Raw genomic sequence first — 15,642 nt, forward strand, 5'->3', positions numbered from 1 at the left:
CTTTTGATAGGCCATGCTTAAGATTCACACTTAATATTTTTAAAATCTATTTTGGCAAATAAAGAGTCGATGTTTAGAAGCTATAACTGTTTAGAATAAATACATGAATCGCATGAGTATAAGAATTGGTGAAATCCTGAGTCCTAGTATCTCTTGATCCTGTGACAATTTTTTATATATTTTTGTTTTAAAAATCTTTTCAAGTCCGAGCATCGAATCCGTATTTACCGCAATCTTAATATTACAACAAGAGCCCAATAAAACATCATAATCAGAGGTACTTCTTCTTGAATCAGGGCAACCAGCCCAGAATATGAATATGTTGTAACTGTAGAAATATCTGAAGAACCAAGAACAATTCCATATCCTAAACTGCCTTTAAGAAACCTTAAAATCCTCTTAACTAACTGCAAATGAGCAGTTGTAGGTTGATGCATAAATTGTGACACATAAGAGACTGCAAATGCAATGTCAGGCCTTGTCATTGTAAGATACTGCAATCCCCCAACAAGGCTTCTACAGTGTAAAGGATCTTGTAGTGGATCACCATCAAAAAGAGAGCACCTTGGACCTTTGGCAACAAGAGTACTACAGGGCTTACAATCTACCATATCAGCCTTAACCAAAAGCTCAATACAATACTTATTTTGAGTAAGCAATAAGGACTTAGTATCATAATTTCTATCAACCTCAATGCCCAAGAAATAATGAAGAGGTCCTAAATCCTTCATTTTAAATTATGTACTTAATGTAGAAATAAGAGAATTTAACAAAGTACCTGAGCTTCCAGTCAAAATGATATCATCCACATACATGAGGAGATACATAACACCCTTGTAAAATTTGTAGAGGAACAAGGAATAATCACACTTAGACTGCTGAAAGCCATATAAAAGAAGAAATCCACTGAATATTTGAAACCAAGCCCTTGGTGCTTGTTTCAAGCCATATAAGTATTTTTTCAAATGACAAACATAGTCTTCTTTGCCTTCAACTACAAATCCTGGTGGCTGCTCCAAAAACACACATTCATTCAACTGTCCATGCAAAAATGCATTAGACACATCTAATTGTTGAATTTTCCATCCTTTTGAAGCTGCAATAGTAAGAATAGTTCTAATAGTAGGTGCTTTCACTTCTGGACTGAAAGTATCAATATAGTCAACTCCATCTAACTGATTATATCCCTTAGAAACCAACCTACTCTTGAACCTCTCAATAGTTTCATCAGGTTTTAACTTGAGTTTGTAAACCCACTTACAACCCAGAACATTCATACCCTTATGAAACTTTACCAAATCATAAGTATTTGCATCCTTTAAGGCCTGACATTCTTCTTTCATGGAAACTACCCAGTTAGGATTTTTCATTGCCTGCTTGAAAGTTTTAGGCTATGTTGGTTGAAGTAGAGAACTAAAAGCAGGATGTTTTAAAACATTGTTAGTCACAAAATTAGGTAAAAGCTTGCTTTTATGAATACCATATTGAGATATGGTAACAGGAGCAGAGAAACGGACTATATTTGGTGTAGGAGAATTGAGTTATTATCCTGGAGTAGAAGACATCAACTGAGTTGATGAAAGAATGAGTGTAGAAGTAGTATTACTGAGATAAGAAGCATCAAGTAAGGACATTGAAGGATATGACTCAGTGGAGCAAGGAACAACAATAGTGGAGTAAGGAAAACAATTTTTATCAAAAACAACATGTCTTGATGTATAAATTTTCCTTGTGGACTTTTCATAACATCTATAGCCTCTATGAAGGGGACTATAACCAATAAAACCACATAAAGAGGACTTAGGAGATAATTTGTCCTGCCTATAAGCTCCCAAACATGGATAACATGTTGAACCAAAGACTTTAAGAAAAGAAAAATCAGGAGGTTTATTGGAATAACAGTTCAAAATGAGATTGAAAGTTCAACAGTTTAGTAGGTAATCTATTTATCAGAAAAGTGGCAGTATGGAAAGCATCATACCAATTTTTTTTTGGTAAATGAGCCTGAAAAAGCAGAGTAAGACCTACTTCAGTGATATGTCTGTGTTTCCTCTCAGCTAAACCATTTTGCTGAGAGGTATGAGGACAGGACAATCTCAAAGTAATGCCAGATGAATCTAAAAATTGTTTAAAAGGGCCTTTGGACAATTCATAAGCATTATCACACTGAAAATAAATAATTTTGGTGGCCAAAAGATTTTCATTTATTTGTTTGAAGTGATTAAAAGATACAAGAGCATCAGACTTAGCTTTCAAAGGATAGATCCATTGATATCTACTAAAGTCATCAATAAAGACAATGTATTACTTGAATCCTAACAAAAATACTTCAGAGGAAGGTCCCCAAACATCACAATGAACAGGCTCAAGAGGAGCAGTGGTAACTCTAGATGACAAAGTAAAAGGCAATTTTTTTCTCTTGCCTAAATGACAAGAATTACATACAGACTCTAAATACTTAAAACCAGAAAGCTGAATTGACTCAACTGAATGAAGTTTATGTAGAACTGCAGCAGCATGATGACCAAGCCTGTTATGCTAAAGAGTTGTAGGAGCTGTGAGTGAGGCATGAAATCAAGAAGCTGATGGAGAGCAATATGAATTGATGGGATATAAGTTGTTGAAAATAGAACCCTTAGCTAGTACCTGTTTTGTAAAAACATCCTTTATTAGATATCCCCAATCATATAACTCAAAAAAGCAATGACTATCTTTAGTAAATTTAGCAATGGAGAGTAAGTTAGCCTTTAGGGTAGGAATGTGTAACACCTTGTTGAGCTGAAAATTCTTATGTGGAGTAGATAAAGTAACATCACCAACATGAGAGATAGTTAGCAACTTACCATTTCCTATCATCACATTTGAAGAACCAGTGTAAGGAGCAAGATTAGTCAAAAGAGAGGCATCACTAGTCATGTGATTGGTTGCATCGGAATATGGAATCAACTGAGTAGAAGTTGGTAGAAATGTCTTCAGGTACATGACTCAGTTCAATTCCTGCAAAGGCTCTTTGCACTGAGCTGATATAATTCCTATCTGGTTGGTATCTGTAATAACACCTACTTACAGAATGACCAGTTCTTCTACAAATTTGGCACTCAACTGATGACCAATCAAAAGTTCCTCATGTATTATTTCTTGAACCTCCGGAAGAGTTATTAGAATTACCACCTGAAGTACTACCAGAATTTCGACCAGAAGAACCATTGTTGCCTGAGGAACCACTGCTGCTAGATCCAGAACCATTAGAATAAACATTATTCTTGAAGTTGCTCTTGTTCTTGTTAAAATTATTGTTCTTCTTGCCAGAATTTGTATTCTTGCCATACATATCTGAAGCATTCTGACTATAAAACATAGTGTTCATTTCTGAATCTTGATCTTTTAACCATTGTTGATGACTAATTAGTCTAGCCTTAATCTCAACAAAAGTGAAAGGAACTTCACGATTTTGTGATGAGATTATAAAATTGTTGAAATCACGGCCAAGACCATTAAGAATGTGCATTATAATGTCAGAGTTACTTACTTTCTCATTAATAGATGCAAGGTTATCAGTGATTGACTTGATCTGCTGTAGATATTCTTCAACGGAACGATTTCCTCTACGGATCGACTGAAGTTGATTACGAAGCATTGATTTGCGAGAAGCAAACTGAGTGGTACATGTAGTTTCAATATATTCCCAAATCTCACGAGCAGTAGATAATCCAAGAACATCACCTGAAACAGATTGTATGAATGTATATTTTAAACAGCTTGATACAAAACGATCCACCTTTCTCCAATAGAGCCAAGACGGATTCTGAGTTTGAACAACATCAACCGTGATAAATCGAGGTGGTTCTATAACAGTTTCATCAACATAATCGAACAAACCAACTGAAATTAGGACCGACTCAAATTGATCTTTCCATAATATAAAATTAGTATGATCTTCATATAGATGAAGTTTAAAATATTAGTAAACGGAAGTCGAAAACTGTAACGATCTTGAGTAGAAGAATCATCAGAATCATCATTATTAGCAGCGGAAGAAGCTCGAGTTGCAGGTTTTGGAGGCATATTGTTATCAAGAAACTCAAAGATCATACAAAAGATCGACCAAACCAGAAAGATATGTGAATCTTGAAAAGAAACAAGATCCAGAACGAGATCAAAGTAGATGAAACATGATGAAATTCTACTAGATCTGAAAAATATGCAGTAATCTGATCAAAGATCAAATTTGAAATAGGTAATGATCGAGTTGATGATAGGGTTTGCAATCTTGAAAGAATCTAACCTAATCTGATACCATATAAGATAATCAGAGCTAGAAGAAATGAAATGTATTGACCTATTTCAGATGACTCTCAGAGAGAGTAGTACAAAGGTATTAATACAAGACACCTGAAACAGACAGGCTGTAACAGCTGTAAAGACAGTTATATGACTCAATCTATTTGCACACTAGACAAAGATAAGGGCACCTTCACTATATAACTAGAACTGAAAAATGCATTACACACAGTTACTCTTATAAACTCTCACCCTGTACTGTTATGTTGTTTTGCTTGATTTATTATTTTGGTGGTGTTTGGAATTTGGTTATTCCGTAATAGCCATGAATTCTAGATGATCCTTAAATATGAATTTTTGGGTCCAGTTTTTCTTTGTTGGAAATTTATATACTAACAAAAAAATGGGTTTTTTTTATGTTAAAATTTTCATGGTAAATTGTGAGCTAGAACTTAAAAGTTTGACAAAAAATCGAAAATTGAATTTGTTTTTTTTTGCATAGAAATCTTATTGCCGAGAGTTCCGGATATTAATTCTATGATTTCGAGAAATTCGATATAATAATCCCTGCTCACAGTCATAATCACTACTTCAAAATTGCAGTCAGTGGTTCATATTATAAAAATCCCTACCGATTGAATGACCTGCGAATTTTCAAAGTTTAAGTCACTTGACCAAAAAAGAATATAAAGTTTAAGAATTCAAAGTAGTACTCTTGAGCAATCTATTCTGATATTAAATTGGAGGACGGATCTGCTCACACGTTTTATCTCACCCTATCACACATGATGTTCTCCACCGTCAGATTTTAAAAACTAAATGGTCCTGATTTTTAGATCTTTACAGTTTGGTTCCGGGTATAAGATGGGTCTCCCGTGACGTTCTCTTTTCTACTCATTTTATTCTCTCTCCGAAATATCTCTCTCACCTTCTATTTCGCTGACACAAACCAACATCCTAAAATCACTTCTTTAAAAGATCGTAATCTTCAAAGGTTAAAGAGCATGATCAATTATCAATAGTTTTATATCGACCTAGAAAATTTTCGCATCAAAAAGCAACTTTTTTTTTCAATCAACAAATTATATAGTATTCTTAGATGTTATACATGTTAAGATCTTGGGTATAAATGGTATTGGAATTTGGACGGAGATTTTGAACGACTCTTAAAGATATGAAAGAAATTCAAGTGTACAGGAAGACGAAGTAAAATTCAATATACAGGTGAAAGAGTTGGAACTTATAAACAAAGTTAAGCAAGAAGCAATTGTTAGAAAACCCCTAAACTGATACCAATTTGGTCGATATAGGAAACGCCCAAAGTTAGACATTCTGTAAATCATAAATTAAAACTCGGGCTGATAGTTAGAAATAACTAAGGCTAATCCCTATGGTCTTCCAATATAGCAGCTAGATTGGCCATTCACGTCGGTTAGGGCAACCTCTTAAATCCTATGGTATTTCTAATCTAGAAACGAAATGCTGAATCAAACAGCGCTGAACGCTGAACCAAACAGCGTCACATGATTTTATTTTTCAAACAACTAATCATTGTCATTTATCTCTCCTACTTTTTTCTCTCTTTCTCCCTTTTTTTTCCTTTCCCTTTCCCTCTTTTTCCTCTCTCTCCATCACGTTCTTCCTCTTTTCCCTCTCTCTCCCTTTTTTCCCCTCTCTCCATCACATTCTCTCAAACATTTAATAAAAAATATAGAGCGATGAATGGTTCAGCATTAAAGTTACTTTTTGAGCGCATAACAGTTCAACATTTCAATCACGCTGCTAGTTGAACTGCGAGCAAATGCTAAGAGAGAGAAGTAGACAGAAGTAGTGTTAACTATTTTCCCACACTTTTTTCTTGATTTGCAACAGTTTTTGGCCATAGGGGGTTAGCTTAAACTGAAACAGACACAGAAGGAAATTTCCTCGTAATAGTTTTCATGAATTAAAACAAATACTAATCTATCTAACAAGATGATAATTGAAACTCAATACTGAATTCTCATTCATTCTGACCCCACAAAAAGCTGATGTGGACATACAAGTATTAAAGAATAAAGCTTTCTCATGAATTCTGGTCCCACGTCAATTCAGAAAGTAGGAAATACCAATAGGTCATATAAATAATATATTAGGATGAGTTTGGTCCAGTTAACTCAGTCAACTGTCTGTTTGGTCCTTTTTAAAAATATAAATTATAGTTTGGTCCTAGAAATAACGGTTTGGTCCTAGGGTGGAAAATACTCACGCGGAATAACTTCATGGGTAATGTAATTTTCCTTTATAGTGGCAGAAATACCCTTTAATATGATACCATATATATATAAATCAGAGGAAAATATTTTATTTCCAAATTCATTCTCTCTCTCTTCTTTAGTTTCAGATCTAGTTTTTCTCTCCTCTTTTTTTTCTTTTTCCCTTTTCTGATGTTGTTATTTGCAGAAGATGAAGAATTTTTTTTAGGGTTTTATGAAGATGATGAAGGTTGATAATGGAAGACGATGAGATCGGTAATTTTTATTTTTCATCATCTGTTTTTGTTAAATACGATGAAGACGATAAAGATCTGCAATTGTTGTTTGAAGATTTCGAGATCTGTTGTTTAAATATGATGAAGACGTCTCGATCTGTTGCTGTTGAAGACGATGCCTGATTTTGATGATAAATATCTCTTGTTATTGTTTGCTGCTACCGTTAAAGACGATGTGCTATAGGTGTTTGCTGCTCGTGCTAAACAGAGTTCTGTTGCTGTTGAAGATGACGAAGAATTTCTTTCTGCTGCTGTTGAAGACGACGAAGATGATGATGCTGCAGTTCATTCCATAAATGAACTCTGTTTTTTTAGGTTTTTATATGGAGTTCATTTCTGGAATGAACTCTGTTTTTTTTTAGGTTTTTATATGGGGTTCATTTTTGGAATGAACTTTTTTTTTCTTTATATGGAGTTCATTTCTGGAATGAACTCTGGTTTATATAGGTGATTTCTGAAAAAATAAGTAGAAATTAACAGGAGTTCATTTTGGCGAATGAACTACTACAAAAAAAATAATAGAAATTGAGAAGGGTACTTTTGTCCATTTAATATTTTTAAATAATTATGGACCAAACAGTAAAGGTATTTTCCCAAAAGATTAAACTGATACGGGCCCACCTAAAAAGGACCAAACGATATTTTTCCCATTAAGAAAAAAAAAAGGAATATGCATGTGCGCCTTCTAGGGGTGTGCAACGGACGAACGGTTGCGGATTAGGGGTCACCCGCAACCAAACCGTCAAAACTGCGGATTTGAAAAATCAAACCGTGACCGGCCCAATCACCCGCGGATTTTACATCCGCGGATCCGCGAATTGTGCGGTCCGGTTGCGGATTAACCGCGGATTAGGGATAAAAAAAAAGAGATCTGGGCCTGTCTTTGGCATGAGGCCCAACTCTCTCTGACTCGCAAGTAAGTTGTTGGAAAGGTCCTGAATAAGCAAACAATTAGCTGGGCTTACTTGACATCAAAAAACAGGTCCTGAATAAGCTATTGCAATTAGCTGGGCTTAGTGACCATCACATTCAATTAGTTGGGCTTAGTGGCTTATAGCTAATGGAGCAGAGTCAGATGCGGTGCGTAGGGGTGAGCATAAAAACCGGAACCGCGGATTTGACCCGTATCCGTCCGCAAAATTGCGGATTTCACCCAAACCGCAAGACGTATGGGCCGGACACGGATGGGATTCTCAAATCCGCACGTTTTAGCGGTTTGGGTGCGGTTGAATACTGAAAACCGCGGATTCAACCGCACCGCATCTGATGAATCTTGATTTTAAACAGAAGTCATAAGTTGCGGATTAATCATCAACGTTTTTTCTTTTAATTTTAAACAGCTGAATTTAGATAGACTGGTAAGACTTACACAAAGCCACAAGGACAACAACCAGATTTCAGTGACCTTGTTGTTTTCTCCGCTGTAAGTTTTCATGCTCCGTCTCTCTCTCTTTCTCTCAAGCAAGTGAATTGAACACCTCCGTCAAGGGAATTTAATGCATTCCAGTGGTATCCTCCTCAGGATATAGAGGTGGTTGCAAAGTAGAGAACTTCTGTAACCATATACACAGGAATCTGGTGAAGGATAACCTTTAGATATCAAACGATCGTGAAAACACATGAAACTAGCTCAAAGTTTGTGGGGAGATTTAAGAGCTCTCTCATCTAATTTCTGGGACCTGCAGGGGACTCCCAACGATCTTTCCCGTCTTTCAGCCAAGGGAGTTGATTTACATTCTCATCTGAATGAGCAGGTGACATAAACTTAAGCTTCCACTATTGTGCACTGCTGATGAAGTTCATATTAAGTTTGTTTAACCAAGCTGTTGTTTCATTTTTGGTGTTATGTTTATACTGTTAATTATAAACCTTTCTCTGCACAGTTGGACGCCAATGGCTCCATTATCACGAGCTATGGCCAGGGGCTGTGACGGCACTTCACAGTTGTCACGACAACAAACTTTGTAGATCCACCAGAGAAGGAAATAGAGAAAGAGAGACACTTCACTATGGTTACTGATGCTAGGATAGTGGATAGTGCGTCCATAAACTTTGTCATCAGAGTTGCTGAGATGGCTTGAGGGAGAGGAGAGTGTTTTGCATCTCTCCTAATCCGCGGTTAATCCGCAACCGGACCGCACAATCCGCGGATCCGTGGATGTAAAATCCGCGGGTGATTGGGCCGGTCACGGTTTGATTTTTCAAATCCGCAGTTTTAACGGTTTGGTTGCGGGTGACCCCTAATCCGCAACCGTCCGTCCGTTGCACACCCCTAGCGGTGCGGTTGAATCCGCGGTTTTCAATATTCAACCGCAGCCAAACCGCTAAAACGTGCGGATTTGAGAATCTCATCCGTGTCCGGCCCATACATCTTGCGGTTTGGGTGAAATCCACAATTTTACGGACGAATACGGATCAAATCCGCGATTCCGGTTTTTATGCTCACCCCTAACGCCTTCCCTAAATGAACAAAACCCACCCCATTACTCCCACTGGGCCACAGGCCACAGTCCCCCTTCTATTTTTTATCGACTAACTGCCCCCACTTCTATCTTCATCCACAACTGCTCAAATCTCTCTAAATGTTTCTTCCAAAAATTTTGTTCTCAGTACAGAATAAATGACCAAAACGGTTTAGGGATTTCAAACTCATGGAAGATCGTCTCGATATATCCCAAGTCTCCCCAAGGTGATTCTCCGTCTCTTTTTATTTATGTTAGAAACTAAATCCAATCTTTGATTTTATGGTTTTTATTTAGATAGCACCGGATCCATCATCAAAACAACCCCCCACTTTCCTTACTGCTCGAAATCTTCTTGCTAAATCAATATTTGTTCATGCGTTAGTTTGGGTTTATTCGAATTTAGTTCTAATTGAATTTTATCATTCAGATTGTCAGAATATCTTTGTGGGGGTTTCAAATTCCTGTCGACTAATAGTTTTGGTAATTACTAAATTAGATGCTTTGTTTTTCATACTGCATTTGGTATATCGCAGGTACTGGTATTTGGTACGCAGGTACTGCATTTGATAGTTTTTATTATTCCTGCTTTGTTCTAATTGACTTCATTTTCCTTTCAATATTTTGCTTAGTGGCTTAATGTATTAAAGATTCCTGAAAAATTGATGAAGTATCTAATAGAAGCTATCTAACTCATTTTATTTTTGTTTTATTCAGCTTTGTTATGTAATAGGTCAACAATATATCCCGACCACCGATCGTTTTGTATGCTTCCAAATCCATTTCTCAGTTCCTTCATGAAGGTATGCAATTATTGTTTCTGCTCATGACATTAATTTCCTAACGATGGGTATTTGTTATGTTCCTTTCGGTTTGATTTGAAATTGGATTGCTGTTGCATTCCTAGATGTACTGTTATTGATTCATGAATTGGTTTAGTTGGTAAGTTTGGCAGGAAGTCTAGAATAGAGTACATTTGATTAATGAGCTTGATAGAATCAATGAAAAGATAATTTTTTATGATAAATGTATTTAAGTCGGTATTTGGTTGGGATTGGGGTTCAAACATATGATTGTTAAGTATTGTTTTTTAGGTTTTGATAATTAAGTAAGGGGTTAGCTGAAACTACAAAACTTGGGATGTGATTCACATTACTACCTCTGAAAGATGACAGAACTACATATGCATCCTTTTTCGCATAAGCAGGGGTAAGTTGCCATTAATATATGATTTGCCTAACATTTATTTGAATGCAAAATCTCAGCTGGCTTAAGGTGCCCAACATTCATTATTTAAAGACGGGAAAGATTCATGAATGTTTCTAGCTACTGTACGGTACAGTCATAAGAAGCATGCTCTACATCTTTTGGGTTTCCGCCACGGGAGGTGAGGTAATTTTCTGATACTTAGAGCATTTTCTTAAGCAAAAAGGGTAAGAGTATTAGAGAGGTAAGTTAATTGAAGGTGGCGTCAAATTTCGGAGAATTGGGTATAAACATTTACTACATGTTTAAAGTTCTAAATTAGCTGTTGCAGATGACTTACCATTAAGATTCCATGTGTTGAAAGAAAGCCCTCTTTCTTCTGTTTGTCCCAGACGTGTAACCTAACTTATATCATCAGAAACAATAAATAGAGACAGAAAGCACCAACTTTCAATCCCTTCCATACCCTTGACTCAACCATAACCTGTTTCCTTTTGATTTTAAACAGTTTTTGAGAATGTATTTTTATCGTTTTAGATTTACTTTTCATTAAGGTGGAATGCTTATATGAGCTGTTTGGGGGTGGTCTCAGGCATTTATCCATCAAAAGGAACGTTGTTCGTTGTCGTTGTAGGAATTTCTTTGGCAATGCTCTCATTCCTTACAAAGGATTTACTGATGCACATGCCCTTTGGATGCCACCTACATACCTATGGTGGAGTTTCATCAAAGACAGTGCCAAGTTGACTTCAAACTTCATAAATAAGGTAAAGAAAAAAAAAAAACTCAAGTGATGCTCACCGAAAAGAAAAACCAACTTCAGCCAGTTAAGGAAAACTGAAATGGTCGGAATAAGTAAAGAAAATTTTCAATGGTTTAATGTTATTTTCTTTTGGTGAAAACCTCTAAGAATATTGCTTTTAAACAGTGCACGGAGAAATTAAAAATGACGGAAGTGCAGTGCTGTGCGACAACAGGAGTAAGATATCTAGCATTGGTTTTACTTTTATTGATAAGACAGTCTGCGCAAGATTCAATTGCAATGCAAGGACCACTCTGGATGGATTGATAACGCGGCTGATAGCACTTCTATCTTTGACAAGACAGCAAGGGACTTGAAGATTTACAGTGGACATCGAAGACAAACAGTGTAGGAAGAAACTAAAAAATGCTGGAAGTAGACTCTGACAACAAAATTTTTGATATCTAAAACCATATTTTTTTACTTCCGTTGTTTAAATAACTTACAGTGGCTAATCATTATCCTTCTTTTGAGGATGTCAATGGTGAACGCTTATATGCCTGAAAACTCTGTTTGTAAACTTTAATGCTAGATGGATCTCACTCTCCACTAGCTAATAGTTATCAAGGCTTTCCAGTTCCAAAAATAAAATTGGACATTTCCCTTCCTATAGTTAAAGCAGCCTAGCTGATTTGTTATTCGCTACGATGAGTTTTCACCTTAAAGTTTGATCCAAAGAAATGGATACGTTGTGAAGTTTTTTTTTACTGTACCAACATAACAAATAAAAAGGACACAGGCAAACAACAATGTGTCACCCGGTGCGGAGCACGGGTTACTATCTAGTTTAAACTAATCACTAACTAAAGAACCTTGGCTATAAACAAACAACATTAATCTAATCGATCATCAACACAACCCTAGAAAATAAGTTTAATCCTTGTTCAAGATTGATCCCATTTTTTATCTTTCATCTTCAAGACTTATTCGAAGGAAGTTGTTGCTTTCAGTACGCCAGTTGCGTTAGTGTATGATCATTTAGCTTTTGTATCGGCAAAAGGAGAATCTCGGAGGAAGAAGGAAACGAATAGAAAAGAGAAGGTAACGGGCGACCCATCCAATACCCGGAACTAAAATGTAAAGATCTAGAATATTAGGGTCGTTTATTTTTTGAAATCTAGCGGTAGAGAACATCATGTGTGATAGCGTGAGACAAGGCATGTAATTTCAGAGATTTGTGTGTCCGAGAGTATATCAGTAACAAAAATGGAGCTAGACCACAAGCCGTCCTCTCTCTTTACTGAAGGCATCTATCACATCCTCTCTCATTGGGCCTCACTCCAGTCAATAGTCGCAGGAGAAATAGGCGTGCCTTATATCAAGAATCCTATTATTGGGCTTAGAAAGTCAATTTTTTTTTGGGGCTTTTTAGGGTCACCAAATATCAATTGGGACACCCCTCATCATATATTTATATAAAGACTAATATGATCACATATGATTTTAGATAATAAAACCTGATTAATATTATTAATCATGATTAGGAAATTGATTAAGACTAATTCACCTCTTTAAGTGAAGTGATGAAAGTGAAAATCAAAACAAAAGAAAATCAGAGGGAAGAGAAGAAGAAGAGAAAAAAAAATTGGAGAAATTTTAGGCAAATGAGTTCAAGCAAAACTTTTGATGTAGGTGACCCTTCATCTTCAAAATATGATAACATATTGATACCCATCAACAACGATCAGTTCTTTGCTGAATTTTCAGAATATCATGAAATTTTTTCTCAAACTCAAAATAACCCTTATGAACGTTACTATGATTTCGAAGGACCAACCCAAGAAGAAGAAGAAGAAATCGAAGAAACCAATGCTCAAGATTACCAGGTATACCTCTATTCTAGCTCCAATTTCAGTTCTTAAGCTCAGAGTGGGTAGAAGTTTCAATTTTTTACTTTCGAAAACCCTAGTTTTCCAGCCGCCAGGTACAATCACGGCTGGGAAACAATGAACTCCTGGCCGTTATTATGTTATAAGGCTCACAGTTCATGAACTCCCAGCCGTTATGAAATCTTACGGATGGGACGATGAAAAGTTCATGACCGTAACTAGTCAATTACAACCAGCTTTTTTCTACGTGCATGGGAAGCATTTAATATTGTCGGCGGCGATTAGGTTTCCTGAACGAAAGTACTAAAATGCCATTCAATGTTGACGGCGCCGGCTGGGTTACCCAACAGTTTATAGTTTTACGGCTGGATTTCTAAGCCGAAATCAGACTCTTCCAAAAACAGGGAAATAAACGGCCAAGAACTCCTATACGTAAACTTTTTACGGATGAGACCATGGGCGGTCGACCCAGCCGTTTATATCCTGACGGCTATGATATCCCTAGTCGACCCAGATGTAAATAATATTACGGCTCTAACGTTACCTTTCTACCTAGCCGTTTAGTTACTCACGACTGGGTATTCAATGTAAAGGAAAAGTGTTTGCTTGAATTACGGTGTTACCCGGATTTCTACAAGCGGATGATGAGATTCGAAGGAGATAAAACGGAGGAGGTGCTAAAAGAGAGGTTCGAAGCATTTGAACGACGTTTAAAGGGCAACGCTAAATTGACAAGTGAATATTGGATGAGAATGCCAATATGTGGCTATCTACTCTCCAATGCATTTCAGTGCGTTATTCATTTCATATCCTATGTCGATAGTGCTACATACGCACCAACAAGATCAACTTTTACCGATTGTGAATCAACAAGGATAGTTACCATGGCGTTTGTGAGCACGGGCCATTTTATCGGCCTCCAATTGAAATAAGAATGCCCATTACCTCCATTAAGGAGGGGAGATGGTGGTGACAATGAAATATCATTGGGTTGGTGTGCTAGGTTTGAAGAAAGATTTGAATTGTGGAAAGCATTGCAGTTGTCGAGGGATGCGCCTTGTATACTAATGACTTCCGATGAGGATGACTATGAGACTTCCGATGATGATGACTATGAGTAAACGTGGTGTCAAGGTTAGTGATAATATGATAACAATGTTATTTTGAAGGGTGGTGATCATATGAACCTTTGTATGAATGTGGTGTGAACCTTTGTTTTTTGAATGTGATGTGAGCCTTTGTTTTTTGAATCACTCATTATAAATGAAAATTTTAATTTAGTTTTATCATATGTTTTTAAAAAAACTAATTTTAAATCAATCATTATGGCCAGGTTTTACGCTAACACGACCTATCTGTTTAATAGAAACGGTTGGGAATACCTGACCGTGAACTAAACAACGGCTGGAAAACATAACCGTTTACAAAGTAACGGCCTGAAAACCCAACCGTGATTACCAATTCACATTACTACGGCTAGGAATTCAACCTGTAATACCCAATGAACTGGTAAATTATTTTTTTCGCAGAATTACGGCTGGGAATCCCACCCGTATTTCTGGGCACTGTCAGGTTTACGGCTGATATTGCTGGACGTAAACTAATATACGGCTAGTAATTCTAGCCGTAACTTCAATTCACGGTTGGTTATCCCAGTCGTTTTTTACTTTTGATTGTTAGTAAATTATGTTCTCTGATAGATAATTAAAACACTAGTATCCATTCATTCAAGGTACATTAATATCCAATTACTAAAAACAAGCTAAATCCACGAAAATATACTAAAACAAAGTCTTGAATGATAAAAGCTACGAAGATGAACATACTAAACCAAAGTCTTAAACAAGTACATAAACCACTTATTCACCACGACCAATATTCTTGAGAACATCGTCAGAAGATGATGAAGAAGAACTTTGGGGACAACAAGAACCACTCATCCAATCATCGCCATCTGTATATAGATCATCCCTCATTGGATTATGTAACTCCTGAAGCCTGAGACGCAGTGTTTTTTGTTTGTCGCAATCCAAATATAAGACCTCCTCAATGTTACGTTGCAGTCCCCTGGCTATCCACTTAGCTCGCTTAACCATCATCGTAGCAATGTCACACATTGAAAGCTTCTGGACTTCTTTTTCCTTTTTAGGGTTCCTAAAAATAGGTGAAAAACAAATCAGAGTTATACAATTACGGTTAGGAACTAACAAAAACCCATCCGTGGTAAACAGTATCGGCCGGGATGACTGAGAAATCCTAACCGTAAATAAAGTCTCGGCTATAAACAATGTACACGACCTATCCGTTTACGCGATTACGACTGGGAAATGTTCCCCTGCCTAACCGTAATTTCTAAATCGGCTAGGAAACATGGATAACGGCCAAAAACTACTTGTTACGGTTAGGAAATTTCCAGACGAAAACACTCAACTATGAAATGAAATCAGCTAACACAGCACAGGCTTTTTACGCTTGGGAAAATCCCATCCGTGTACAAATATAACGGTTGGGATATCAAAATTTCCTATCCGT

General features: G+C 36.7%; 2 protein-coding genes and 1 long non-coding RNA gene across 6 annotated transcripts; 1 reads left to right on the top strand and 2 right to left on the bottom strand.

The window, feature by feature from the left end:
- Positions 1–224: 224 nt before the first annotated feature.
- Positions 225–731, bottom strand: LOC113272624 (uncharacterized mitochondrial protein AtMg00810-like). The gene has a single exon (XM_026522437.1). The coding sequence runs from the start codon at positions 729–731 to the stop codon at positions 225–227; it is 507 nt and encodes a 168-aa protein (XP_026378222.1).
- Positions 732–3,124: 2,393 nt separating this feature from the next.
- LOC113272626 (myb-like protein I) lies at positions 3,125–4,065 on the bottom strand. The gene is made up of 2 exons (XM_026522438.1): positions 3,984–4,065; positions 3,125–3,723 (listed from the first exon to the last, which is right to left on the bottom strand). The coding sequence occupies exons 1-2, from the start codon at positions 4,063–4,065 to the stop codon at positions 3,125–3,127; spliced, it is 681 nt and encodes a 226-aa protein (XP_026378223.1).
- A 5,267-nt stretch (positions 4,066–9,332) lies between these two features.
- On the top strand, positions 9,333–11,891 carry LOC113275728. 4 transcript variants are annotated; one of them, XR_003323742.1, is made up of 5 exons: positions 9,333–9,500; positions 9,991–10,076; positions 10,368–10,665; positions 11,072–11,246; positions 11,408–11,891. It is a non-coding gene; the product is annotated as an uncharacterized LOC113275728 (long non-coding RNA). The 4 variants fall into 4 exon arrangements; XR_003323743.1 differs by having other exon boundaries at positions 9,335–9,500; positions 10,539–10,665; positions 11,034–11,246; XR_003323744.1 differs by having other exon boundaries at positions 9,336–9,500; positions 10,539–10,660.
- The last annotated feature ends 3,751 nt before the right edge of the window (positions 11,892–15,642 follow it).

Source organism: Papaver somniferum, chromosome 4, assembly GCF_003573695.1.
Source record: "Papaver somniferum cultivar HN1 chromosome 4, ASM357369v1, whole genome shotgun sequence".
Taxonomy (NCBI): domain Eukaryota; kingdom Viridiplantae; phylum Streptophyta; class Magnoliopsida; order Ranunculales; family Papaveraceae; genus Papaver; species Papaver somniferum.